General features: G+C 48.1%; 2 protein-coding genes across 3 annotated transcripts in view; one reads left to right on the forward strand and one right to left on the reverse strand.

Annotated features, from left to right (window-relative positions):
• The window catches only part of DAD1 (defender against cell death 1), a 55,330-nt gene that overhangs the window by 16,986 nt on the left and 10,571 nt on the right, over positions 1-27,773 (forward strand). The window contains exon 3 of one of the 2 annotated variants that reach the window (XM_067741033.1): positions 2,741-2,982. The exons of the other annotated variant lie outside the window; for it this stretch is intronic. The gene's annotated coding sequence lies outside the window, so the exon portion shown is untranslated. Of the gene's footprint in view, positions 1-2,740; positions 2,983-27,773 lie in introns of those variants that run through there. 2 annotated transcript variants of the gene reach the window in all.
• The window catches only part of LOC137226319 (T cell receptor alpha chain MC.7.G5-like), a 282,791-nt gene continuing 269,407 nt past the window's right edge, over positions 14,390-27,773 (reverse strand). The window contains exons 5-8 of the mRNA XM_067740968.1: positions 19,276-19,530; positions 17,681-17,725; positions 16,699-16,806; positions 14,390-15,890 (exon numbers count right to left, since the gene is read on the reverse strand). Of these exons, the coding sequence (XP_067597069.1) occupies positions 16,700-16,806; positions 17,681-17,725; positions 19,276-19,530 (407 nt within the window). The 3' untranslated portion in view covers positions 14,390-15,890; position 16,699. The remainder of the gene's footprint in view (positions 15,891-16,698; positions 16,807-17,680; positions 17,726-19,275; positions 19,531-27,773) is intronic.

Genomic DNA, 27,773 nt, shown 5'->3' on the forward strand with positions numbered 1-27,773 from the left:
TAGTAGTGTTCCCGTTCTGTACATGAGGTAATTAAAGCTTGGTGAAATTTAAGTTGACTTGTCCAGGGCCTGGAACTAATAAGTGACTGAGTGGGAACTCGATAACAGATACTTTAACTTCACACTTTTATATTCTTTCCTCTCTATTATGTTCAAAGACTTTTGGATGATGAATATATACATTTTATTAGAAGGTTTCCAGTAACAGTATTAAGCTTGCTTCTCTTTTTTAAATGGGAAAAACTTAGGAGAGGTTGATAAGAAAGGATGAAGACAAGCTATCTAAAATGTTTCTGCAAAGTTGGTCATCTTTAGTATGATCTGGAAGAAGTGGAGGAGAATGCAGATCAGGAGACCCGACTTATTCCAGAGAGGGTGACCCTGGGCCGGCACTGTCCAGTAGCACTTTGCATTGTGCTAATCTAAGTCTGCACTGGCAAATACGGTAGCTACTAGCCACATGTAGTTATTGAACATTTGAAATGTGGCTAAGTGAGGCACTGAATTTTTCATTTTATTTAATTTTAACTCAGCTTAAATAGTCACCTGTGGCGTGGTGTTGGACAGCACAGCTCTGGACAAATCTGTCAAACTCTCAGGTGATGGTTTCCTCATCTGTAAGACTGAGAGGATTGGACGAGCTGATCTCTACAGCTCCTTTCATTTTCAGATCCGTGCCTTCTGAAATTGTAGTGATTCACATTGAGCTCTGAACCTAGAGTTTCTGCAGAATGGTCTTTGATTCACATTTTCTCTAATTTCAGTTTTAATTGGGTGACCAGGATCTAGGATGAGACGGATTTGAAGGAAAATCAGTATTTGAGCATATCTGCTCAGTGCTGGCGTCTGAATAGAGATGGTGCTGGGGAAGCAGATTCCAAACAGAAATGACCCTGTCTGGCATCATCTTTTGTGTCTCTACAGAGAGTAATTCTTTTTAACAGTTCTTTGTGTTGTGTCTTGCTTTCTCTTAAGATGATGAGAACAGGCTGATCGAATGGTGCTGTTTTTCCTGCTTGTGTGAATAGACTGAAGAAGTCATGCTCTCAGTAGGTGTCTTCCACTTTGCATGTCTTGATATCAGGGGAGGAAATTTTATTTGTCAGTTTCCTGAAACCTTTATCCTCTGGTTAACAGTTGAAATCATTCTTCTGAGCTGGTGAATAGTCCAATTTTGTTGAGCTAATATTTCAAAGACTCCTAGAACCTCTGCTTTTAGAGTACTGTCTGGTAGATATATTTTTGCCTTAAAAGAAAGGAGCAGATCTATGTAAATAGGAATTTTCTGAAAACCATTGTCAAAGAGATTTACTCTCATGAGTCATTTTTTGCCTTTTAGTTGGACCAATCCCAGTGTCTTAGATTAAGATGTTTTATTGTCATAGGATCTCAAAACTTGACTTTTGTACTGAATGAGGATTTCTTTTATAATTCTCACTGTGTCAGGCTCTTCACTGAAGTGGCCCTGTGCTCTATTCCTCTCTCACCTTGGCCATTAGAACTGATGTGTTGTATTAGTTCATAGTCTGTTGTCAGAGAGTTTGCTTTAAGACATTTGATGGAGTGAATAGGTTAGTTTTAATAGGTCTGTTTGTTCTTATTTGGCACTGTGATCACTTTTGCTCCCTGTTTTTGCTCTTTGTTTTACATATTTCTCATAATTCCACTGATGCAGGAATGTTCTGCAATTATGTAGCATTTCTCTTTCATTGTTAGTGGAATAAAAGCAATCTGGCTAGAAGTCTAAGATCTTTCCTCTAAACTCTGATGCTAGAATCTCCAGGTCACCTGAACCAATGCACAAAGTAAGGTGGTGCCCTTTCACCTACTGGTGTAGCCCAGCTCTTCTGAAACATAGTGTTTCCCAACCTTTCTCATCTTCACACGTAGAAGATGACAATATTTTTATGGCACACTGCAGGAAAATGGGCTGCTTGTGGCTGGGGACATTGGGGCCCCTAGGGCCAAGGGGTCACCTTCTGGCCACACCGTGTCGGAGCTGCTCTAGGTGGGCAGCCCTCCTAGAGGTGTGAGAAGGGAAGTCTGTGTTTACAGGGCAGGGCTGGGCTCCACCTCACAGCTTACAGTCAGTCCCATCTGACTCTGGCAGCTGTGTGGCCTCTTCTCATGGGGTTACTCTCCACCTTCTTGCCAAAAATAATCTTACTGTTAAATGAAAACAAAATTATCCCTGCTGTTTTGGTCCTTCGTTAAATCTGAGATTGGGAATCTTTCTCTGCTTTCTTTCGAATTCTTCCTTCTTCCTTCTTCCCCTCCCCCTCCCCCACCCCCCAAACGGAAAGTTAGTGCTTTGTAAGCTTTCTAAATCCAGAAAAGCTCTTTAGGCTAAGTTGCAATCCTCTCACCACAAAGAGGGTTTGTGGATCAGAGAGGTCAGAGTGACTTACGTAAAGTCGTACAGCTAATTAATTGCAGAGGTGGCGTTAGAACCCACGGCTACAGTTCCAAGTCAGTTATGCCTTCCGTGTGCTTGGAATTCAGATTTGAGCATTAATTTCTATGGATCCCTCTATAAAATGTTCAGTGAAAAAATTTGCTTTATTCTGGTTGTTCTAACCTGGCTTAAATACTGTCCAGAATTTGGGACCCCCATAACTGCCTTTGTCTTCACGGGTTTAGAATTTAGATAGAAGAATTCGAGACCCTGTCTGTAGCATATCACAAAACATTTTTAGAAACCTTGAGTATCTCTTCTTACCTTTCTGCTTCTTTCTTAAAGGTTCACTCTTTGGTTTCCCCTGGATAAGAAGAGCTCTTGAGATGGCACTTTGCTGGACACACGGATTTCCTTCAGATTTATGCTTGCTACCGACTGATTGGGGATGCGGTTGGAGAGCCCAGAGAGTTCCCAGGCTTCCGTGTCAGAACAACTTTGTAATGAGCATTTATTAGCATAGCCTCTGCCTTCCATGAAGTGTAACCTTTTTGCCTTCCAAATTAAAAAGCTCCATGCCACTCCTTCCTCTGCCTCTGGCTCTGTTTTTTGTTTTTCTTCTTTATTGGTATGAAAGTCCTTTTCTCCCTTCAGTCCTGTGTGCAGAGCTCTTTAGGAGTTGATAACTTGGAACTGTGAATCTACCTCCGTGTTTTCATTAAGTGTATTTGAAGTTAATGACAAAAGGCAGGGCTGACAACCCTGGGAAACCACAGTCCTTTGTCTTTTCCCTGGAGCCGGTAATCCCTTACTAATCCTTCAATTGTTGCCGGTGGTTCCGCTCTTATGACACAATGCTTCCTGGAACTGCATCATTAAGCACTTTGTGAGAAAAGTGTGTGCTTCCCCATTTATATCTGTTTCAACGTGATTTAGTGGTGAAAAGGGAAATTATGTATCTCTTAGACTGTGTAAGAAGAGTGCCAAAAGTGGGATTTGTATATATGCTTATTTATAGGAGACACTACTTTCCAAACCACCTTCACAAATGTCCTCTCATTTTGTTCTTACCATTATCTCAGGGGTTCCAATCCGCATTAGATAGATGAAGAAATTGAAGCTCTGATTTGTAACTTGCTTAAGATCAGAGTCCGTGACACACTTGGGTGGAGCAATAGGTCTGCTGGCTGAAGTCTAGACATATTTATATGTATTGTGGTAGCAGCCCTGTTTCCATCTTGGGTGCTATATACAGGAAATAAGCTATGTTGAGGATTCCACTATTTAAATTTAGCTGACTGCTGAGATGGTGAGTTGTGCTCTAGAGGTTTCCCAACCTGGCTGCACATTAGAATCACTTGGGGAACTTAAAAACGAAATCTCAATGCCCAGGGCACACCCCAGACCAATTAAATACAAATCTCTGGGGGTGGCATCTGCACTTCGTACCACTACCCGGGAGATTCTAACGTGCAGCCAAATTGGAGAAGTGCTGCTCTGGGTTCTTGCTATGCAAAACGTAGCCTGTTGACCAGCAGGATTGACATAACCTAGGAGCTTATTTGAAAAAGAGACTCTCAAGCCCACCCCAGACCCTCCTGAAGCAGAATCTTTGTTTTAACGTGGTCAGCAGGTGATTCACGTTCATATTAAAGTTTGAGAAGCACCCATCCAGAGCAGAGGTTCTCAAATTTTGGTGTATCTCACAATTACCTGGGAACTTGGTAATGAACTTGGGCCTCTGTGTTTCTTAGCTCTCCATGTAACTCTGATATACACTAAAGTTTGTGAATAGCTCTAGATTAGGAGTCGGTAAGCTTTTTCTTAAATGAGAAATGGCCTGGCAGAGTTCCAGTAAAACTTTATTCACAAAAGCAAGCTGTTGGTGCTTGGGCCATGGTTTGCCATTTGGAGGGATGCTAGTTCACTAAACTATGACTGAGTAATTGAATATTCTTTAAAACTTTTATGTACCCATTTTCTCAGCCATAAAAAGAAACGAAATTGAGTTATTTGTAGTGAGGTGGATGGACCTAGAGTCTCATACAGAGGGAAGTAGGTCAGAAAGAGAAAACCAAATACCGCTTGTTAACATATATATATGGAATCTAAAAAAAAAAAAAAAAGTCATGAAGAACCTAGGGGCAAGATGGGAATAAAGACGCAGACCTACTGGAGAATGGACTTGAAGATAAGGGGAGGGGGAAGGGTAAGCTGGGACAAAGTGAGAGAGTGGCATGGACATATATACACTACCAAACGTAAAATAGATAGCTAGTGGGAAGCAGCCACATAGCACAGGGAGATCAGCTCCTTGCTTTGTGACCACCTAGAGGGGTGGGATAGGGAGGGTGGGAGGGAGGGAGACTCAAGAGGGAAGAGTTATGGGGACATATGTATAACTGATTCACTTTTTATAAAGCAGAAACTAACACACCATTGTAAAGCAGTTATACTCTAATAAAGATGTAAATAAAACTTTTATGTATACATTTGTACCTTTATCAGGAGGCTTCTGAATTATTTTTAGTGTAGATTGATAAACAGGTATTTTGAATAAGAAAAGCATCTGAACTTGAAGATAAATGGGTGGAAAACTGGGAATAATAGTGATAATTTTGTCAAGGAAGACATTACAATTTTCAGAGCCTCGAATATACAAACTTTAATGTATGTCAGTGATCTTGAGATACATGAAGTAGACACTAAGCTGCCACTTAATTGGATTAGCTGTTATCTCAGAGGTGATTTACCCAAGCCAGTGGGAAACCTTCATCTTTGGTGTGTCTTTTCACCATTTGCAGTAGGGCAGAAGCCTATAGACAGCTTTTGGAGTCTTGAGTTTAAATTTAGTTAAAAGTTCATTACAACTCATTTTTAGTCTTCTATTCACTTGTTCAGTGGTTCTCAACTCTACATGTAGGAGAATTACCTGTGAAACGATTCAAGTTTTAAAAAATGCATTACTACCGCCCCCCAACCACCAATTGAGTTTCTGATTCTCTTTTTTTTTTTGGCTGTGCTGTGTGGCATGCGGGATCTTAGTTCCCAACCAGGGATCGAGCCCACGCCCCCTGCATTGGAAGGGTGGAGTCTTAACCACTGGATGGCCAGGGAAGTCCCAGAGTTTCTGATTCTTATGTGTTTTTTGTTTTTTGTTTGTTTTTTTTTAGCTGAAGTAACTAAAGACATGGTAGATGAGAGGCACTGAATCAGGATGGGTAATCTTTTCATTCGATGCATCTTCCAGTCTGGATCTTTCTTTTTTTTGTTTTTTTTTGCGGTACGCGGGCCTCTCACTGTTGCGGCCTCTCCCGGAGCACAGGCTCTGGACGCGCAGGTCCAGCGGCCATGGCTCACGGGCCTAGCCGCTCCGTGGCATGTGGGATCTTCCTGGACTGGGGCACAAACCTGTGTCCCCTGCATTGGCAGGCGGACTCTCAACCACTGCGCCACCAGGGAAGCCCTCTGGATCTTTCTTAATACCCACCGGCTGTGTTGTGATGGTGCCTGTCCATGGGCCTGACACCTGGGTGCCCAGTGTAGCAGGCTGCAAGAGTGGATTTTGAGTACTGTGGCACAGGGTGAGCGATATCCTAGCATCTTCTGCTGCCTCTAGCTCAGCATCTTTACGGGGTGGGTTTATTTTCTGTGCTCTTTTGTGGGGCCGGGGGCCATTTGCCACACCACTGTACGTGGTCTGTTCCCTGCCATTCTTTGCAGTGGCTGGAAGCCTGGCCCTCAACACCTCCTGCCCACACATTTCCTGCCCCCTATCACATGGAAACCATCTCCTGTGTTTTCTTCTTTTAGCAGCCAGTACCTTTGGCCTCTTTGATCACATCCTTTCATCTTAGGCTTCAAAACACTTTTGTTATGATGGTTGAACATACTTGGGGCGGTCAGAGAGGCCTGCTCTCTGGTTTCGGAGGCTCAGTGAACTAGCACTGGTGGTTACCAGGGGCTGGGGAGCTCGTGTACAAACTCAGTGTGACTGTGTCCTCCCATCTTGGCTTGCGGCTCTGGGCTTCTGAAGTTTGAGTGCTGTATAACTTTCTAACTACAGTTAATTTTAAAAAATTTAGCACATATTAAAAATGGCTTTTTCTTGCACAAGGAAACAACACTTTACAGAACAAGGATCTTAGACAAGGGAATGAGAAAAAAAGAGGAGGACTTCTGAGGAACTAAAGAAAATATTTTATTTGCTTAGTTTCAATTAATAGGTGGGTTCAAGCTTACGCAAAACTTCTGTCAATGAGATGAAAAAGAGGTGTATCTTCAAGACCCTAGATAGGCAGCCTGGTGCTGCCGAAATCACTTTGCTTGCCCTGAAGGTGTTGATTCAAGGACCTGTTCTGCCACTTACAGTCTGTTGACCTTCTGTGGACCTTTTGTTTTGACTCTAAAATTTAGCCAATAATTAGGCACCCAGGCACCGTGGGATTAGCAAAGATAAGACACAACCTTGGTCCAGGAATGAGTAGCTACCACTGAGCACCTACCATATGTGTGGCATGGTATTAAGTGTCCTCCTGTTATTTATGTTTCCCTATAATCCCATGAGGAGGGAGGTGGTGTTCTCCTCTTCCAGATGAGGAAATGGAAGCTCAGACTGTAGTGTTAGGGTTTGAATCTTATTTCTGTCTGATTCCAAAGCATTTGGATTAGGCTTTGAGTGAGATAAATAATATAACAAGCATGGGGATAATAATACTTCACACTGTTGTTCCAACAAAAACGTAAGTGAAAGTACCTTGTTAATGCAACTGCTCTACAAATGTACCCTCGGAGCAGTTGTCAGAAACACGGAGAACTGTCCACACATAGTGCTTTTCTCCCTCAGCTGCACGTCCAGTTTTACTGGCTTTCAGCTGAAGGACTGTGGTGGCCAACATCAGGTCTTCCTCTTTCTCTGGAGAGAGATACCCTGAGGGACTCCCTGGATGTCCCTAGAAACATCCCTAGGGTCTGCTATTCAGATCTGCTCTGCCTTTTTTCATCCCAGGGATGAACAACTTTGTTTTAAACTTTTTATTTCACACACACACACACACACACACACACACACACACACAAACACACACATCAAGACATAAACTCGCAGATACCCAACATTCAGCTTCAACAATCATCGACGTTTTATTTATTTATTAAAAATTTATTTATTTTATTTATTTTTGGCTGCGTTGTGTCTTCGTTGCTGCCCGCGGGCTTTTCTCTAGTTGTGGTGAGCGGGGCTCACCACATTGCGGTGGCTTCTCTTGTTGCGGAGCACGGGCTCTAGGCACGTGGGCTTCAGTAGCTGTGGCACTCGGGCTCAGTAGTTGTGGCTCTCGGGCTCTGGAGCACAGCCTCAGTAGTTGTGGTGCATAGGGCGGCATGTGGGATCTTCCCAGACCAGGGCTCGAACCCATGTCCCCTGCATTGGCAGGCGGATTCTTAACCACTGTGCCACCAGGGAAGCCCTCATTGACGTTTTACCCCATCTACTTTCAGGGTGTTAATAAGAGATATCTGGTGGGGAAGCGCCTCCTTTCTATTACTCCATCATTTAGTTAAAAAATATTTGTGCTCCTGCTCTGCCAGGCACTGGCCGTGCAGAGGTGATCAGAACAGACAAGGCACCTCCCTTTCTGAGCCTGACATTCGAGTTGGGAAGAGAGTCAAATTAGCACACAAATAGAATTGTGTTGTTATGAAGTAGAGTGAAGGGCATAAACTGTACGAAGTGATCATGAGTGGAGATGGGGAGGAAGCTGCTCAGACACAGTGGTCAGGAAAGGCCTCTCTAAGCAGGAGACATTTAGGCTGAAATCTGACAGCTGAGTAAGAATCAGCCATCCGACCGGCTGGCCGGAGTGTATCTAGGTATTACTTTACTAACTCTTGTTGCCATATGATTGAGTAGTGGAGTTTGCTTGTGCAGAAAGTATTGCCTCAGGAGATGACTAACATCAGCATTTACTGAGGGAGTGTCTCCTAAGTGTACCGACCTCTGTTTTGCCATTCTTCTCTAATCCTAAAGAGTGATCAAGGAGGGGCAAGAGTCATGGAAGAGGGAAGGGACATGCAGGCAGAATATAAGACACCGGTCTTGGGAGGGGGTCCTGAGACTTCGTCTTTTCCTGCTCTTTCCTCTGTGATGGCTGCATCTGGAACCACCTGGGACTTGGGTGTCCACAGGGCTTGGTGGAAAGCCTGGGGACCGAGTCTAGTGCTGATGTGGGCCTCGTTCACCACGATGGCAAGTGAGCCACTTCACCTCTTTCCCCATTTGTGAAAGGGGGAGATCATACTCTGCCTACTGCTTAGCTTTCCTGTGAAGGTCAAAGCCAGATCATGTTTGCTTTGGTGTTGCACAGATACATGTTATTCTTCATAAAGATTCCAGATAAGGATGTCGCCCTCCCCACCCCCGCCCCCGTCCCTTGGTAATCACTGGAATGATTTGGGCCAGCAAGAAGCAAGGATGCCCTAGAGTTTGCTAAAAATAGTGTCTTGCTGTCTCCACTGGAAAGAAGACCTGTTTCATGTTAACCCAGTTTCTTCCCATCAAGGCTGGAAGCATGAAATAGAGACCAGTTGCTGACCACTCTCTGAACCACAGTCCTTCATCTCCTTAAACTCTCTGAAGTCCTGCCAGCCTTGTCTCACACTTATATGCTCTTCCTTTAATGGTTTCTTTTTTTGTCCTTGGCTGAATTTTGTGTGGGCGGTTCAGGGAGAGCGTAGACAAGCACCCTTTCTGCGTCTCAGTGGGATTTTTAAAAGAACTTGAAAATGGCAGGTCTCTCTCCTCTGGATCCTATTGCCTCCGTAATGGGAGTGTGCCTGCATTTCCAAAGCAAACAGGGAGAATGGGCTGACCTTTTCCCAGAGATGGTGAAACCCCCCTGGAATGATGGAGTGTGTTCTGGCCTGGGACGATGGCTGCCCAGAGAAACTGTCTGCTGGAGGGTGGTCTGCCTTCATTCCTTCAGGCCTTAGGTTCAGCCAGGGCTCAAGGGGGCCCTTTTGAAGGCAGAGAGGCCCCCAGAGGGTGAGAGGGGCGATAAGAAGCGTAAGTGTTCGGTGATGTTGCAATGAGAGGAGTCTGGGCCGCCTGGGGTGCTCTGGGGCCAGGAGTGTTGGCTTTCGTCAGAAAATTGGCTACAGCCTTGCCAGTGCCTCCCAGTTCTGCAATTTCCCTTCCATCAAGCTCTCCCGGAAGCTGGAAGCCTTGGAGGGAGCAAGAAAATGCACATGACGGTGTAACCAGAAGCTCCTGGGCCCATATAGTGAGGGGAGAAGTGGCCATCCGCTGGTGGGGCTGGGAGGCCTAGGCTCACCTGGGCACTGGCCTAGCGAAGAAGCAGCCCCATTTTCATCTCAGCGTGGTGGTCCAGTTTGATCCAGCTCAACTCACAGGACCTCTTCACCTTTCTGGGCGTTCCCTTATATTTGCATTTCAGCTTACTAAGCTGAAACTGTGTGTGTGTGTGTTAATGGGAACAGTACTTTACTGAGACAGTTGGAGTCATTTTGACATGTGTATACACCTGTGTGCCCAAATCAAGAGGCAGAACATTTCCACCACCCGGAAGCTTCCCTCGTGCCCCTTTCCAGGGAGTCCTTCTACCCCAGAGTCGTCCACTGCTCCCATTGCCATCGCTGGTGATTAGTTTTGCCTGTTCTTGAGCTTCGTCTGTGCGGAGTCGTGTATTTTGTACAGAGGCTGAATCCCCAGGGCCTGGCCTGTGTCTGGCACTTGGCAGGTATGCACTGTGAGAGGTGCCTTGGTTCTTAAACTGCCCTGTGAGAGAGCACTGACCCCACTGGGAAACTGAGGCTGTGGGCGGTTAGAGTGGTGGATCCCGGCCGCCAGCCCAGGCTCCCTGCTGAGGAATCCAGAGGGCTCTCCAGTATGCCGGGGGCTCCCCCAGCCCCTCCCGGGGGACTCGTTTCTAGTGCTGTGGATGAGGGAGCCTGGTGATCCTGGGCAGGTAGTGCCCCCTGCTGTCTGCCCGGCCAGACCCTGAACCCTCTCTCCTCCAAGGGATGTGACAGGATCATGTGGGCCGGAGCCCGACACAGTGATGGGCAAAGGGCAGGGGCTCGGCTCCTGGAGTGAAGTCTTCTGTCCTTTTATTTTCCTCTGAAAAGTGGTTTTCCTAAGCACTGGGGGCTTTCCTTCCTTAGAATAAGCAGAAAAGGAGAAGAGGCCTCTTTGGTGGAGTACTGCTGCCCCCAGGTGGGTGGCCAGGGACACTACCACAGAGCAGGACGTCCAAGCACCGCCGTTCTTCGGGTCTCAGGTTCTGGTTCTCCTTCTGCGGCTCCCCATCTCCTGGCCTCCTGAATCCTGGTCTCCTTGGCCTCTGGGAAGCAGATGTCCATCACGGCCATCACCCTCCACTTCATTGCTGACCTGGAGCGGGGGCCTTCCTCGGAGAACCAGCCCCAGCTGTGTGTAGGGGAGCGGATGCGACCCCACTCCTCCTGGGGATGGCGGGCCGGACATAGCCTAGAGGGCCTGTCCCGTATTAAGAAAGGGTGTGATCGGGTGAGATCAAGCTTTGATCTTAGGGCTGGGTTGGTGGGGGGTGGGAGAGGCGGGGCGGGGCTGCTTCTCACAGTGGGGTGTGCAGCACCTCCCCGGCCTGCTGTGGGCGTGAGTGCCGTTGCCAGGGCCCCGCCAGCCCCTCCCAGCTCGCCCACTGCCTTCCTGTCGCACCTGCGGTCATGGTGGTGCAACGGCCCAGCCCTCCGGGCCCCGGCGGCACGTGGCCTAGGGTGATGCTATCTGTAACTCAGAATTTTAAACTCCTTTTTCCAGAGGATGTGGCTTCTGCGGGAGAGCTTCAAACGGTGCCCCCATTTGCCCCTCGCGGCAGCCATGACGTCATGGAAATGGGAGGGGCCGCCCCAAGCCCCCAGAACATCTGCACGGAAGTGGTAGACTTTTTTCCACTTCCTGTCCTACTTCTGGCTACAGACTCAATGTCTGACCTGCTTATTAATTTCAAAATATAGCTCTCCGTGTGATAGAAGAAACCTTACGCATGTGTGTGTCTGGGTTAAACTATGCCTGAATCGCAGGTGGCCTTACACAGAGGCAGGGCACTAGCCGCCGCAGTCTCTTGGCTCATCAGTGTACTTAGAGTGACGGCACTGGGTCTGCACACGGCTTGCTCCCCTTCCCCAGACCCACCCATCAGTCAGAAGATGTTTTTCCCCACACATTGCTCCCGGAGGTAGATTGGAGAAGGAGTTTTAAGATAGGACACTGGAGGAAGTGAGGTGGGTGGTAATGTGGCCTTCAGCCCTGGACCTTGGTATGGTGCCTCAGTGACTAGAGGGCTGACGCCTGGAAGCCCTGTGTGCTTTCCCAGAGTAACCATCCTCTAGGCTCTGTTGGATGAGTGCCCGCCTGGGGCTGCACTGGCCAAGGGACCATCACTCAGGTTTTTGCTTTTCCTGGTAGTTATTTTATTTTCTAAATTTATTTTATTTAGTTAGTTTTGGCTGTGTTGGGTCTTCCTTGCTGCACACCTACTCTTCGTTGCGGTGCGTGGGCTTCTCATTGCAGTGACTTCTCTTGTTTGTGGAGCATGGGCTCTAGGCACGCGGGCTTCAGTAGTTGTGGCTTGCTGGCTCAGTAGTTGTGGCTCGTGGGCTCTAGAGCACAGGCTCAGTAGTTGTGGCGCACAGGCTTAGTTGCTCCGCGGCATGAGGGATCTTTCCGGACCAGGGCTCGAACCCGTGTCGCCTGCATTGGCAGGCGGATTCTTAACCACTGTGCCACCAGGGAAGCCCCTTCCTGATAGTTCTTGACAGGTTGGTTACTCTTAGCTCTTGGCTAAATTGTGAAATAGTGGCTCACCCGGCCACCTCGTCTATTAATCCCCACTTTCTTTTTTCTTATGCTCCCCCCACACCCCTACACACATATACAACTTGGCTCCTTCCCCAGTGCCTGATGGTACTAATCATTTATTTGTTCACTTGCTGCTTAAGTGTATATTAAGCATTGGTTGTGTGCCAGGCACTGTGCGAGTTGTCGCAGACACACGGATGAACAAGATACACTTTCCATCCCAAGGAGCGCATAGTTGAATGGATTTTTTTGCTGAGATGTTACCTGATAACTAAGGTGATATCTGTTAAAGGCTTTACATGTGATCCCAGGGAAGTTGGATTCTATGGCAAACCAAGAGGATAAACAATCCTTTGAGGCTCAGATGGCTGCCTCTCCAATGGTGGGTCAGGGCAGAGGGGTCGCTCTGGTGGAGTTGAAGACCCCACCCAGGTGTTCCTGAAGCACATACTGGCTTAGCCTGCTCTTCTCTTGACTGGACTGTGATTTCAGTTGTGTTCAGAAGGAAGGTCTCTGGGTGAAGTGTCAGAGAGTGTTCTAGAATCTTAGGCCTGGGGTCATGAGAAGTCATTTGGTCCCTTCTTCTGCCTCCAGGGTTGGCCTGTGCTTAAAGCCTTTTGGAGCAGTAGGGCATCTGTCCAGAGAAATGTGTTCTACAGCTAGCCTTGGTGACACACTCCCCCCCCGGGATGGCATGGCTTTCCCTCCTTGAGGCTGGCCCCTGCTCATGGGGACTAGGGTTCTTCAAGGCTGGGCAAGTCTCAGGGACTTGATGACCACGTCTCCATGTTTCCTCAGCAGCCTCTTCCCTCCACGCTGAACAATGCCGGGTCCCTTACTGCACCGAGGGGTCTGCTACAGTGGCCCTCAGCCCAGCGCTAACCCTCCCGGTGGGCGTAGGCACCCTTCCCCAGGCCCCCTCACAAAGACCACTTTAATCCCCTCTGATACCCCCGGTGGGGCCTGGGCCAGACATGAGAACAGAGTGGACACAGGTGAGTGGACTCTGCACCACCCTCACACACCTGCTTCTCCTGCTCTGCCCTCTGGCTTGGCCCCAGTTGGCTTTAGGCTTAACAGCCTCAGACTTGAGAGAAAGTTCTTGCTGGGATTGAGGAGCCCCTGGTTTGAGATGGAAACTGCTCAGGGGTGGTGCTGACCCTGCTTTCCAGATGGCTTCTTACCTGACCGAGACCTTGTCACCCTCAGCTTGGGCTGGGCCTGGAAGGAGCAGGCCTTGCTCCCTCCCGTGGGTCTGGGAGGATCCCTAGCTGCTGCTGCCACACCCCCTCATAGGTCCTCGGATAGCTTTAGGGGTCCAGTGACCAAGGGGCTCTGCCACCTGAGGGCCCTGGGCTGGTGCGACCCCACGTGCTCCCTTGGCCTCCTTCAGCCCGGGCCTCCTGTGAGGTTCTTGGAGGGGCCTTTCTTTGGCCCCTTCACTGCCTTCCAGGGTCCCTGCTCTTGTCCCCTGCCCTAAGCCCCATGTCCCCTTTATCCTCAGCATCTTTGCAGCCAACGCTCAGGGGCAGACCTGTCTCCCCAGATACCTACACATCCCTTGCCTGGATCTTTTGTGTACAGACCAAAGTGAATTACTATTTTAGGAGGAGGAACAAAAAGACAGACTAATTTGCCTGGGAGTTTTTCACAGTTGATAAAGGAAGCCCCCCACCCCCACAGGGGCATTTTCATTTAATATGGGGAAGCGAATGCTTTAATTAAAAGAAATTCCCAGTGGTGGAATCTCTAGCACTGTGTTAGACTGAGGAGGAGGCAGTTTTGAGTTCCCCACAGGTGGTGCCTGTCCTCCTGTGTGTGAGAGTGACCTGCTATGATGGGATTTCCTCTGAGACCTTTCGCTTTAGTGATCTTTAAAGGCACTTGTATTTAGGCTGCACACGAGGCCGCTCAGAGAGAACTGGGGTTCCTGTGACTACCCTCGGGAGGGCTCCAGAGATGGACATGGTTTTTATTTCTATAGAAGCCAGAGAATCAGAGATGCAGGGAGTTGGGGCAGCCTCCAGTCCTATGTGACATAGGTTTTATAGGTTTTACAGGTGGTGGCCCTGGAGCTCACAGAGGGGAGGGACATGCCTAGGATGCCTGTCGAGCTGGTGGCTCCGTCCCTGTGATAAGAAGCAGGCCTGAACTGTAGCTGGAAGGATTTGCATGTTTCTGGCTGTGTGGTCAGAGACACACAGGTGAACTGTACAGGTATTTGAGGATGGGACCCTCCACCCCCCCTCCCCTACTGCCCTGGGAATGGTTAAGCACTGGACTTCGGTCTTGATCGTGGTAATTGTGAAGTGGATGGCTGAGTGGTCTCTGAGGGGTGTTCCCATCAGCGTCCGTGACCCCAGGAAAGATGCTCAGGCAGCAGGAGGCTCAGGAGAACCCCAGGGGCCGCAGGGGATCCCATCACCTGTGCTCTAGGTGAGGGCTTGAGACTTCTACTCTCCTTGGCTGAGTCCCTGGGCTTGCGGGGAGAGAGCTCATCTCTGCTTTTCTCATTCTCACATCCAGGGTGGTGGGAGTAGAAAGTGTGGTTAGGGGCAAAATCTTCTACCCGCCTCCCCCACTCCTAGACTGGGCACTCCAATGGGCTGGGCCTTGGGTTGGGACCCAGGCAGTGGAATGGTGGGTGGTTCCCAGCCATGAATTTGTAGGTCAGTGCACTGTTTCAACGGGAATCCAGTCTGAAAGGAAAGGCAAAGGAAATGTTGCTTCAGGGCAGGAGACAGTGGGTGGCCTTTTGGGGACACTTGCTGTGTGGTCCCTGTCTGCCAAATTTCAACTCCAGGTCATTACCACCCATGTACATGGGCCTCCTGCTACGGGTGGCCCCGTGGAAGAGCAGGGACCCGAGCTTCTCAGCGGGTTCACCTGGCCCCCAGTACAGCCTTCTAAGTGGAATTTTTTAGAGGTTTTTCCATGAAGAGGTGGACTGAAGGAGCTTGTTGAGTCAGGCTCCCCGAACGTCATAATGGACAAACGCCTTGGTTTCTTTCTGCCCAGCTAGTGGTCCACAGCAGGCCGAAGACGATCCAATCAAACAGGAGCACAGCCTCTGCTCTTCCACATTGCTTTTAATGAAGCCATGGCAGCAGAATCGACAACGTGGCTCAGATACACAAGCAGAGCAGGGCCTAGATCATGAGATAATCTCCCCCACATCTTGGGGAAAAGGGTGATATGTATTTCTCTATGAACACTGTGTAAAAAATATAAACAGCACACAACATCTCCAGGAGCTAGAGCCCAAGAGAAGGCACTGGGATCCATCCTTCAGTGGGACATCAGAGGCAGTCTCGGGGAGGGGCGGGGCGGGGAGGGAGTTTCCCCACAGCCAGGAGAGGCGGCAGCGGCCTCCGTCTTTGCTGAGAATGCCAGGCAGTAACAGGCAGCAGTGAGGGAGCAGAGGGGGTGGCAGCAGTGCTGGGCAGCTCTTCAGCGTCTTGATCAGCGTCCTATCTGGTAGGACCCAGTAGGTGGTATTGCCAGTGGGGCCAGAGAGGTGGAGGGAGCCTTCTTGTCCACGGGGGCAGAGAGTGCGCCTCTCTGCTTGAAGAGGGAGAGGAGGGGCGACAAGGAACAAGGGGAGAGGGAGCACGGGGCTCTCACGTTCTTGGAGACCTGGGAGGAGAAAGAACAGAAGTCAGGCTGCATACTGAGGAGATGCAGGACAGTTAGGGATGTGATGGGGATGCCTCTGTTTGTAGAGTTCTAGGAGCAAATGGGTCCCGGCTTCAGTGGTTGTGGCACGCGGGCTCAGTAGTTGTGGCGCACAGGCTTAGTTGTTCCGCGGCATGTGGGATCTTCCTGGACCACGGCTTGAACCCGTGTCCCCTGCATTGGCAGGTGGATTCTTAACCACTGTGCCAGCAGGGAAGCCCCCCGGGTTCTTTTTGATGGGATGCTCTTGTCAGTGGGATGACCTAGGGTACTGGAGACTCTAGCCAGGATTAGGGTGGATAATGAATACAATACCTTCTCACCATATTGGGGTCAGAGGGCCCGAGGAAAGGAATTGGGGGCCGCCCTTTTAGGATTTGCAGTGAAAGGGATATGATAGAAGGTGTGGGTATGAATGAGTCTGGGTCCTAAGTTTCTCCTAAGTTTCCCTCATTAGCTGTGTGGCCCTTGATATTACTTGGCCTCAGTTTCTTCATTTCCAAAATGAGGAGAATAACAACTGTTCCTCGTACTTTGTAGGGGAGACATGGCTCAAGCGAGGTGACTAATGTCACCTGAGGAGTGTACTGTGTTTATCAAGTGTTTTGGGCCATTGCTATTAACAAGGGGAACTCCTAACAGGAAAGAAAAAGGAGGAGTCTGGTGGGCCCAGACTTAGGACCTAAAAGCAAGAGCCTGGGGGAGGTTAGCTTTGGGGACCCACCCCCAGACCCCCAGACCCCACCGCCCGGCTGAGATGCCGGCTCACCTCAGCTGGACCACAGCCGCAGCGTCATGAGCAGGTTGTACCCGACCACTTTCAGGAGGAGAACGCGGAAGCCGATCACTGACAAGTTTTGGAAGTTTAGGTTCATATCTGCAAAACCAAGGGGCCACAGCAGTCATGGGCACAGGTCTTCACAGCCCCCGTGACACCGAAAGCAGGGTGGGGAGTGGGGCGCGCTTCGGCCCCTGGATCTGCCTCTCCCTTTGAGCTTTGGTGCACATCCCCTCATACACATATTTGTACATCCTTCCAGGGTCAACAGCATTTCATTTCCAAAGGGAAACACTGATTGCATTTACTCTTTGTTTTATTTCTGAGCCCCGCCGTGGATGGGGATGGTGGGTGCTCAGAACTTATCACACGCAGCCCGCTGGGTCTGGGCCCCTTAGTGAGAATCTAGCGGCTGAACCACAAGACGGATGACTCAGTACAAATGGCTCAAATGGCAATGAATATGGGCCCAGGGTGGGTGGTGAGGAGGGGTGAGGATCTTTGAGAGACAAGGTCACGGCCTATAAGAGTTCTGCTGCTCTTCTCGAAAGAAGGGAAAACCCCCTGGCTATGGAGGGAAAATGTCTTCACGGTGACCTGGTTAGTCTAGGGCTACACAAAAGCTGGTCAGAGATTTCACACCTGGGCCACCCAGAAGCTCTCTTGAGCTGTGCTGACAGTGGAGCTATTGAAAGGAATACAGAGGCCTAGGAGTGAGTCACTGGTCTAGCAAAACTAGACTCATCCTCAAAGTACATAGAGTGGAAAAGAAAATTAGAGATGGTGAGAGGAATCCAGGGATTTAAGAATGTCCCCAGGCAGCTCTAACAAGGGCTCGGACTGCCGTTCTTGTTTCTCAGAACTTCGTTCCTAGATCCACACATTCCTTCTCGTCACCTCTATCCCGTCCCAGTAATTGTGGGTTCATCGCCTCCACAAACCTGTGTGAAGCCAGGATAGACCCCTCCCTTACCTGTTTCAAAGCTTTTCTCTGCTATCTTGGCATCACAGGGAATTCCTAAAAGGAACAAACAAAGACATTTTTCTTAGAGTCCCGAGCGTGCTGACTCTCCCACCCCAGAAGTTGGGCTGCTGAATGTCTCCAGCCTCTCCATTCTTCCTTGTGCAGAGATCTGAGAGAACCTGTCCCATATGGGCACCTGCTGGGATGAGCCACTGACCCCTGAAGGACCAACACCCTGGCTTCTGGGCACCATTTTATTCACTTAATGAACACTGGTTGTGCTAAACGCATGTTACATGACACAAGGCCCTAAGGAGCTGTTAGACCCTGCCCTTGGGCGAGTTCCAGTCTGGAGTCTGATAGAGGAAGTAAGACAGACACAGTGACAAGTGCCATGAGGGGTATAGATGCTTTCATGTGTTCCACAAAGTTTTGACCCCTGCATCCCAAATTTGTTTGTTTGTTTCCTCTGACTCAGTAAACAGCATTACCATTGACACAGCTGCTCAGAAATAAAATCCAGCCACCTTCCTTGATGCCCTCTTTTCCTTCTCATCCCTGCATGGTTCTACCTTTGGATCCCAAATAGTGTTGGGCATGGGCATTTAACTCCCCTGCCACAAGCCCGTCCTGGCCTCCATCATCTCTCTGCTGCAAGGGCTTCTTTTCTGCTTCTACTCTTGACTCCTACAATCCATTTTCCACTCAGCGGTCAGAGTGATTTTTAAAAAAAGTAAATTGGATGTCATTCCCCTGTTTATAGCCAATCAAAAGCTTCTCATTGTACCTAGAACAGTGTCTCCCTCTCATGACGGGTGAGGCCCCGTGATGTGGCCCTTGCCTACCTCTTCCATCTCATTTCCTCCTGCCCTTCTCCTTTGTCACTGAGCTCCTGGCTCAGGCCTCTGTAGGGTCCTTTCTCTGCCCTTGGCACGGCTGGTACCTTCTTAGCCTTGAAATCTCAGCTCAGATAGCATTTCCCCAGAGAGCCCTTCTGTGACTTTTGTCCCTAAGGTGGCTGTTTTCCCAACTCCAAGTTAAAGCACGTATTACAATCTGGAGTTCTTTAGATTTCCACTTGCTGATGGTTGGTCTCCCCCAACGGGAATGGGGCTTGCTCGGGGCACACCCATCATCTGATGTGTTTGCTCCTCCACGGCAGTAGCTGGCATGTTGTAATGCACAATCAGTGATCGCTGAGTGAATGAATGAATGAATGAGTGAGGTTAGGAGCTGGGAGAGACCTTTGGCAGAGAGGGAGAAATAAGGGGAGGGATCTTGGAGAAGTGCATCAGAGCGGGGCCTGGAGGAGCAGTAAGGGGCTGAGCGGAGCCAGGGGGGTGGGGACTCAGAGTGGGTGAGCCTCAGGGCCAGTGTGCCCCTCGCCTCTCCCCCTCTGCTCTTTGCCCAGGACGTTCTGTGGCCTGCCGGCATGGGATTCACTGGTGCTCAGTAAAGAGAGGGGAGGGGGCTTTGCCGACAATTGATGAGGCTGAGACCAGCAATCAGAGCAGCTTTTAGATACCAAGGACCCGAGCCCCGAGCACAAGCAGGCCTCTCGAAGGAGGAGACTCAGCTTAGACCGGCACCAAGGCTGCACTCACCTGAGCTGGAGTAGAAGGTCTGGTTGAAGGTGTCTCCGCATCCCAAATCGGTCCTGCTGCTCCAAGCCACGACCCCGTTGCTCTTGGAACCCAATGCTCCCATGTCTAGCACGGTGCTGTCTGAGCTGAACACCACGGGCCTCGTGACTTGTGACACATTGGCTTGAGATTCAAAATCGGTGTATAAGCAGACGGAGGTGTTGCTGGATTTGGGGCTTCTCAGCAGGTACACGGCAGGGTCGGGGTTCTGGATATCTGTGGACCCAAAAGACACGGGTTAGGAGATGTTCATTTCCCTCCTTGCCCCAACCCAGGCCTGAGTCCAGATGCCAGTGATGGGCAAGAATGGGGCTCTGTAGGGCTGACAAGTCACATTTGTCAGGCTTTAGATGGGAAAGAACATTGCAGACACCAGCAGCTTGCAACAGACGGGACTCAGGGACAGGCACAAACCATGAGTCCTGGCCAAGAGGCCAGCCAGGCTCTTGGTGAACGCTCTCCACCAGGCCCTGCCTGCTGTTCAAGGAAAGCGGGAATGCAGGGCTACGTAAGGATACTGCCCACTCTTCCGCTTAAGGGCACTTCTTCGAAGCTCGGTAGGAATAGTAAGCGACAACATAATTCTGGCAGGACAAAGCGAGCGTAGAAAAGATATCCAGCAGAGCAAACCATACGTCTTAGAATCTGGGGTGGTCTCCCCCACTAAGGTTGGGCATTGACAGGAATGGGAGCTTTACGACAGGCTGGCATGAAGTTGGAAGATCGGTCGCATCACCAGGAGATTTCTCTCACTGATAAAAGTTTTAGATGCTACATCCAAGCCCTGGCTCTACCATTTACTAGATACAAGGCCTTGAGCGATTCACACCAGCTCCTTGAGTGTCAGGAATTTCATCTGTCAAATGCGGATGTTGCCTCATCCACTTTCCTAACCAGGCTATTCTGAGAAGCCATGAGAGTTTCTCCATATGAATTATATTTAATAAACTGTGAAATACTGAAATCATTCTAGTAATTGTAGCTCTTGATACTACCAGGAGACTGCCATAATAATGTGCTACCGAGTAATACACAGTTTCTACTCTTCACCCCCCAGGAAGCAGGAGTTGCTGGAGGCTTTTCTTCAGTGTGCTGAGAATGACTCTTTAGTATTTTCGTAGGATTTTGTGTCTTTAATGCAACCCTCGGTGTTTATTCTTTCAGACCTCTTGCCCTTGGAGGAGGAAGCAGAGCTTTGCCCGGAGGATTAACACGTTAGGGCCACCCAGAGAGTTTACAGCAGGGTTGGGACAACAGCTTCCTGCCCCTGTGGTTCTCTGCTGCCCCAGCTCCCCACCACGCATGCAAAGTTTTGCAGACCAGTGATGCCTAATGCACCCCACTAGCTGAGCCAGCCAGCGTGGCCTTGGCAATGCAGATATCCAGCTTGACACCAAACCAGGGGCATCAGCCCTTGGCATGGCCTTGGGATGGTGAGTCAAGGCAGAGCTGTCTGTGGTGGGGCTGTCCCTGGAGCAGCAGAGCAAGGGTGGCTCCATGGTCACATGTGAGCAACATCCAAACCTCTGGCTTCAAAGGATTCTGCCTGCTCCCCTCTAATCTCCATCCACCTGTGGGGCTGACATCACTATGGGTTAAGGATCTATGGTGTAAATCTCTTCCTGGGAGGGGAGAGATGGGAAGCCATTAACCAATACCACACTCCAGTGGATTTGTTAGTCATCAGCGGGGGTCATGGGTGGGACTGGGGAGGGGGACATGGAAGGGTGTGGAGGTGCTGAGAGAACGTGGCCTCAAGAAGAAGGCAGAGGCTAAGCTGCCACCAGGCACAGGTTGGCCTTAAGGGGGAAGGGGGTTACTGTGGGGGCCAGATGCCCAACTTTGAGTCCTGGTTAAACTCTCACTCAAGTCCTAGTGCCAGGGGGGTGTCAGGCTGGAGAAGGTCTAGACCGCACTGTCCAATGTGATCGTCTTTAGCTACTTGTGGCTATTGAAATTAAGACTAACCAAAATCAAGTAAAATTAACAATTCAGTTACCCATAAACCTTCATTTTAAGAGCTCAGTAGCTACATTTGGGTGATGCCTACTCTATAGGACAGTGCGGAATGACAGAATATTTCCATCGTCATTGAAAGTTCTATTGGACAGCATTGGTCTGGAGTGAGCAATGCTACGGACCATGAGGAAAGGCACCAGGGGCTGAGGGTGAGACTTAAAGCCAACTTGAGTTCTGTGAGGGGTGATACCGGGGCAGGCCCATTGTAGCTCAACTTTGCTAGTGAGAGATCAAAATGAAAGAGCAGTTAGTGAAGTCAGAAGAACTGAGGTGATTTTTAGCCTCTTTCAAGTCTTGTTTTTACCAGTTGACACCCTTTGGGCTTCCCTATGTGCATTTTGGCTGTGGTTTCTCCTGTCCGGCTTCCCTACCCCTGATTTCCTCTCTTACTCACCCTCTCCCCACACTTCAATCTCTTCTTTGAGCTCATCATCCAAACGACTTGTCTAAAACGTGGAGCTGATCGGGTCACTTTTTGTTCAAAATAATTCAGAGCCTCCCTATTGCCTATAGGATGATGCCCACACTTCCTGGCATGACATTGAGGGGCTGCCGTGATCTGGAGAGCTTGAATTTCCTCTCTCAAATCCTTTATATGCCCTATATGAGTACAGCTACACCAAACTCTTCACACGGGCTCCCTGGAATGTAAGCTCTGTGACAGCAAAGGCCTGTCCCTAGATTACTGCTGTGTCCCTGGTCTCTGCCATATACTAGGGGCTCAAGAAATAATTGTTGGATAAACAAGCGGCCTAGTGATGATCGGATTTGCAGAATTTCTGCTAATTAGACCTTTTGGTCAAAAAAGCTGGATACTGATCCCTAAACTTGACTCTTTAAAGCCCCCTTTTACTTTTACGCCCCATGTACCTCTAGTGCGACCTTTTTGTCTGAAAACAAAGAATGAGTCACTGTTAATTTGGAGGGCTTTAGGGGTCCATCTGCCAGAGCCCTGGGAGGAGAGACATCCTGTTTCACCTTAGCAAGATAAACGCCTCCTACCACTGATGACATCTCAGAAGGTAGCCTTAGCAAGACTGGATCAATTTTTCAGTGTGGAAGTCACCTATTCTAGTTCCTAACTGCTCATTTAAATTCGGAACTAACGGCAGAAGCACATGTCCGAAGGCTCTAGCGCATTAGATCCCCAGGGGCACAGCAGTGATCGAAAGCTCCCTTGCCACTAAATCTGTTCTTGGTATTTAGGCACCAGGAACCCAAAATGTGAGTTAGCAGCACTGACTCTGAGTCTGAGTTCCACTGAGGCTCTGGCGAGCGTCAGGAAGCAGTGAGCCTGCGCAGACTTACCGGGAGTAATGGAAACTCTGGTTCCCTTACCACATTGCATCTGGGAGGCAATACCTCCATACCGCTCTGAATGTCTCCATTACAGAGAGCCTAGGTTTCCCCTTCTCTGAGGGATGGGCTCTTACAGCCCACTGAGCAAGAAGGGGGAGGTCTAGGCCACAAGCCGTCCATGGAAAGAGCTGGCCCCTCTCACCTTCACCTCTGGTCTGCATTTCTGAATTGGATTCCCAGTTTCCTAGTGGCTGGTCCTGGCCCTAATTGTCTGTAGTCTCTCTCTCTCTCTCTCTTTTTTTAAAGGCTTTGAAGCAAATTTGTATTTATTCAGTTTACCATTTCAGAGAAATATATATTTTTAAAAAAATAATAAAAGTACTATATATGATCTATTATTATTTACTATATACCAAGTTTTGTGATCAATACTGTATTCTCTTGAAGCCTCTAGTATTCCTTTTCTCCATTGTTTATAAAGTTATCTTTGGCTTTCTCTCCATCTAACTTCATTATTAGATGTGTTTACTTGGCCAAAGTCATGTGCCTTGTTCACTCCCAAGATCATGCCTTCTTTCTTGGTGTTCCTTATGCCTGGAAGTCCCCTCCTGTCCTTGCTTTGCCCAGACAGATCTTACTCTATCCTTCAGACTCAGCGAATCCTTTCTACTGCATCAAACCTTCTCCATCTAGGCCAACTTTTCAGCTGGGACTCCATTCCTCTGTATCTCTACTGTGCCTGTTGACATCATCAGCTGGTTGATACTAAAATGTTTTTCAGGTTGCTAAATTTACAATAGTTTGGCCCCTTTGGCTAGTTTTTATACTATTTGGAGACAGGTCAGGCATCTATCTTAGATATCTTCATACTCAGTCTCACATTTTATAGATTGACGGCCACATAGAAGGCATTTAAAATTAGCCACTGAATGACTAGAGTAAAATTTTAATGCGTTTGACCTAGAGAAACACAGATTTTCAAGATCGATAGTGTGGCTTTTCCCGTTCACAGAGGCCTCTGTAAGACAATTAGTTGTAACACCCACAGTTAGCCTTACCATAGTAATACTAATATCTCCGGGGAAAAGATTAGTGACACTGGCCCATGGGGTTGCAAATGGTGCCACCTAGAATGACTCACCAAATATTGCGTTCCTTTCCCAAATGTGTATTTATCGGTCACTCCTCTGGTATTCACACTGCAGGTGACACCATTACAGAAACTCACTGGCCCTACCTCCTATTTCAGTAGCAGAAACACTGGTCTCTCACAGGGGACGGAGGGTCACAGTCTTCTGAGGTAATACCTTCTGATCTTCTGTGTTGAGACTTTGTCTCTTAATCCTTCCCCTCCTGCCTCATCCTGCTGTAGTGCCCTCGGTTGGAGGTTGTGGTTTCCTTAAACCAAGAATTCAGTAGAGCAAAACCCCCCGCTCAGGGCAGCAGTATCCTGGATCCTCTCGTGAAAGGTCCAGGACTCCTTGCCCATCACCTAACTCCTGATTCTTCAGGTTGTGGCCCAAGGATATTTCCTGAGCATTGAGCGCAGGATGAGAGGATTTTCTGGGATGGGTGGAAAGAACCATTTGGGATCCTACAGAAGATAATACCTGGGCTCAACTCAGCATCTTGGACAAAGAAGAATTAGTTGTCAATGTCTACCCTTGCCCCGCATTACTTACTTGGTTGGACACTTAGTCTGGTCCCTGCTCCAAAGTTTAACTTGCTACCACTGCCGAATCCCCACTGAGGGTAAGGTCTTTGCAATAACCTTCCTGATGTTAACCTGCTAAAACCCACCAGACTTGGAGGGCACCATTCTACAAGGCACCCTGGGTCTTTGTTTCTTAGGTTTCATATTTCCCAGGGAAGTCATTCCCCTTTCCCTTTACAATAATGAAGGTTTAGTAATAACAAAGCCTTGTTGATGATGATGATAATTATTATTAATATTATTTAGTAAAGCTACCATTTATTGATTACTTGCTGTATGCTGAGTATTGTCTTGTTATGATGTGGGTATTGTCATTTTGCCATTGAGAAAGTGGAGACTTAATTAGCTAGAGATGGTAGAGCCAGACTTTCCCCCAGGTCTGACAGCCTCCCAAGCTGTGCTATGAGCCCCACACCGTCCTACCTCCGTGCCTTGTTATATTTGCCATTCAGATAGGGGTCTGGGTCACTTTTACCCTGGGAGTGGTTCAGTGCTCTACTAAGCTCCAGAGAGGAAGATTCTGTGAGCAGGTATCCCCACACCATGCTCATTAGTCCATCCACGGGATTTAGCTGCCTGCTGCAATAAAAGAGAATTTGTGTTTGCCGTGAACTCATCTCTTTCCCCAAGAGCACTTAGCTAATTTCCTGAATCTTCAGATCATCTGGTGCTGACATTATCTGTTTTGCTTGAAAGCACTGAATATCTGCAACTCTTTTTATGTTTCTGTAAATTATTCTCAGATTTTCATTTCCTCAACTGGCCCTTGGCACTTCTGTCTTTAGTATGAGAAATGGGAACATTTTAAGATACCAGAAGAGTTTGTAGAAATGGAAACGAGTGTTTCCCATATCCTCGAGTTTACCATAAATCATTGCTGGTTTTCTCATAGACAAGTTGTCAGTTACTTTGCCCTGGTCATTTGCACCGTCATACTCACACGGGTGTACGGTCAGCCTGGTCCCCGCTCCAAAGATCAGCTTATTGTAGCCACCAGACAACACACACTAGGAGGGTGCTTTACAAGAACTCTAGCCCCTGGCAGGGTCAGCTTCACTGGGGCAGAAATGTCTCCTGTGCCTGTTTTACAGGCTCCTCCAAAATCCCCCTTTCTCTGGCACAAGAAAAAATTCTGGCCCACTGAGTCCTAATTCCTCAGCTTTCTGTGTAATAATCTCACAGACCTTTCCCTCCTTGCCGGCCTTGAGCAGGTCAGGCCTTCCTGGAGGGTGGATGCCCATTCTGGGTTCCACACTGGAAGTGAAGGAGGACAATTGGAAGGGTCTGGAGAAGAGCCAGGGATTAACCGGGAAATGAATCTTGAGGGAAAATTCACAGCACCGGCAATAGACGGAAAACCTTGGGTAGGGCTTAATTCATGGAAGGGAGGCCTATGAAAGCTCTCCTTTTAGAAAGCAGTTCTTATTAGTCTTTGAAGGGAGAGACAGAGAGAGAGAGACTAATATTGCCATAGGGATATCACATACAATGCACAAGGAGGATTGCTTAACTCTGAAGGTTGTGAGAATCAGGAGTGAGTTATGGATGGGGCCTGAGAATCTATTTCTCTGGAGGGTTCTAAGATTAGGGTTGACATTCATATGGGGACAAAAAAAAAAACCTCCAAAGTTTGAGAGTAGTTTAGACAAGTCCTTCTCAGTGAGAAATTCACAGAACTCTAGTCCTAAATTTCTCTGCAAAAAAGATTCTAAGCTCAAAAAAAAAAAAAAAAAAAAAAGATTCTAAGCTCAAAGAAGTTTGGAAAACGCTGTATAGCGTATTTCAGTCCTGAAGACCAGCAGTGCACAGTAGCATTTTAAAGGCTCTGAGAAGTCTTACAATAAAGAAATTTAGAGCTTCTTAAACTTACTCGATTCAAGAATTTTTTTTCTTAAAACACCCCTTAACCTCTGTGGAACATGTACAGGTTTAGATACACATTCCCTGGAAGTCCCTTTTCTAGTTCAAAGAATTTAAAATGCATCCTAAATTTCAGCCTCATTTTATCCTTAAGCTTTCTGTGTTCTGAATCTGTTTGTTCTCCTACCAACTCCTACGGACACAATTAGGGGCCTCATTAATGCTGATTATTTCTTTCTAATCATTATGAAACAGCTTCATATGTAGCAAATTTTCCTGCCACTGTCAGGAATGGCTCGAGGTCAGATACGTATGCAGTCATTATGCAAGACCACATCGCCCCAACACTTTGCAGGGTTTACCTACTGGGAACAACGGCAACTTTAAAGCCTTTCCCAAATGTGAATTTATTGGTTTTCTTTCCACACACCTTCCTACACACCTTAGAGCTGTGTACTTCAAAGAAAGTTCTGGTCCTAAAGGAGAAAAGTTTCCTTAGAACAAATGGAGAAAAGTTTCCTGGGTGGCGACTCAAGTAGGGACATAGACTTCATGTATTTATCATTAGACCTCTCCTTTTTGCTGCTAAACCCCATTTGTGCTGCTTCCCTCTCAGGGTATTGTAGTTCTTATGCCTCTGAATTCTGGTTCTTTAGAAATGTGATGGGTTTCAGGCTTTCTAAATGTAGCCTGAACTGACCCAGGGCAGGGAAGAGGCTTTGGTGAAGTGCACTAATGAACAGATAAATATGGAGGAAGTTTTCCCCAGAGAAGTGGGCTTTCGGCCACCCTTGCACGTTCAGATGGATTCTGTAATCTCCCAGTTTTGAAATCTAACAACTCTGTTGGAGAATACTTGCTACTGTCTAAACCAATATGTTCTAAACAGTTACTATCCCTCCACTGAAGCCTTCCCTGAGTCTCCCAGCTAGAGGCATTTTTTCAACAATCATTTCTTAGGTGACGCCTTATGCATCAGGCATTGTGCTGGAGTGTGGAGGTGTAAGGATGAATGAGAGAGGGTCTTGACCTCACAGAGCTTATGGTGCAGTGAAGAATGCATGAAAGTACCAGACACCTAGGATAGGAGGTCGGGGATGCCTTCCTTTCTGCTATTCCATCGCAACTTGTGTGTACTTCCACTACAGTGTGGTGACACTGGGCTTAATTGTCTCTTTATACGGATGTTTACCCACTGGGAGATCCTGGATGGCGGGGACTCTGCATTTCCCTCCCTCCCCTCCTCCCTCCTTCTATAGTGCTTAGAATATAATAGTTGCTTGGTAAATATTTGTTAACTGAAAGCCCTCTAATTATTTTAATTCATTTTAAATGCAATCCTGTCCTCTACCTTCTTTTATTAGGACTGTTTCATTTATCTTTTAATTCTGTATGGGTCCATTTTCTAAACCCAGTATTGTTTTTTTTTTGTTTGTTTGTTTTTTGCGGTACATGGGCCTCTCACTGTTGTGGCCTCTCCGGTTGCGGAGCACAGGCTCCAGATGCGCAGGCTCAGCGGCCATGGCTCACGGGCCCAGCCCGTGAAAACTAGGTGGTAACAGAAATA

Source organism: Pseudorca crassidens, chromosome 1 (assembly GCF_039906515.1).
Source record: "Pseudorca crassidens isolate mPseCra1 chromosome 1, mPseCra1.hap1, whole genome shotgun sequence".
NCBI lineage: Eukaryota > Metazoa > Chordata > Mammalia > Artiodactyla > Delphinidae > Pseudorca > Pseudorca crassidens.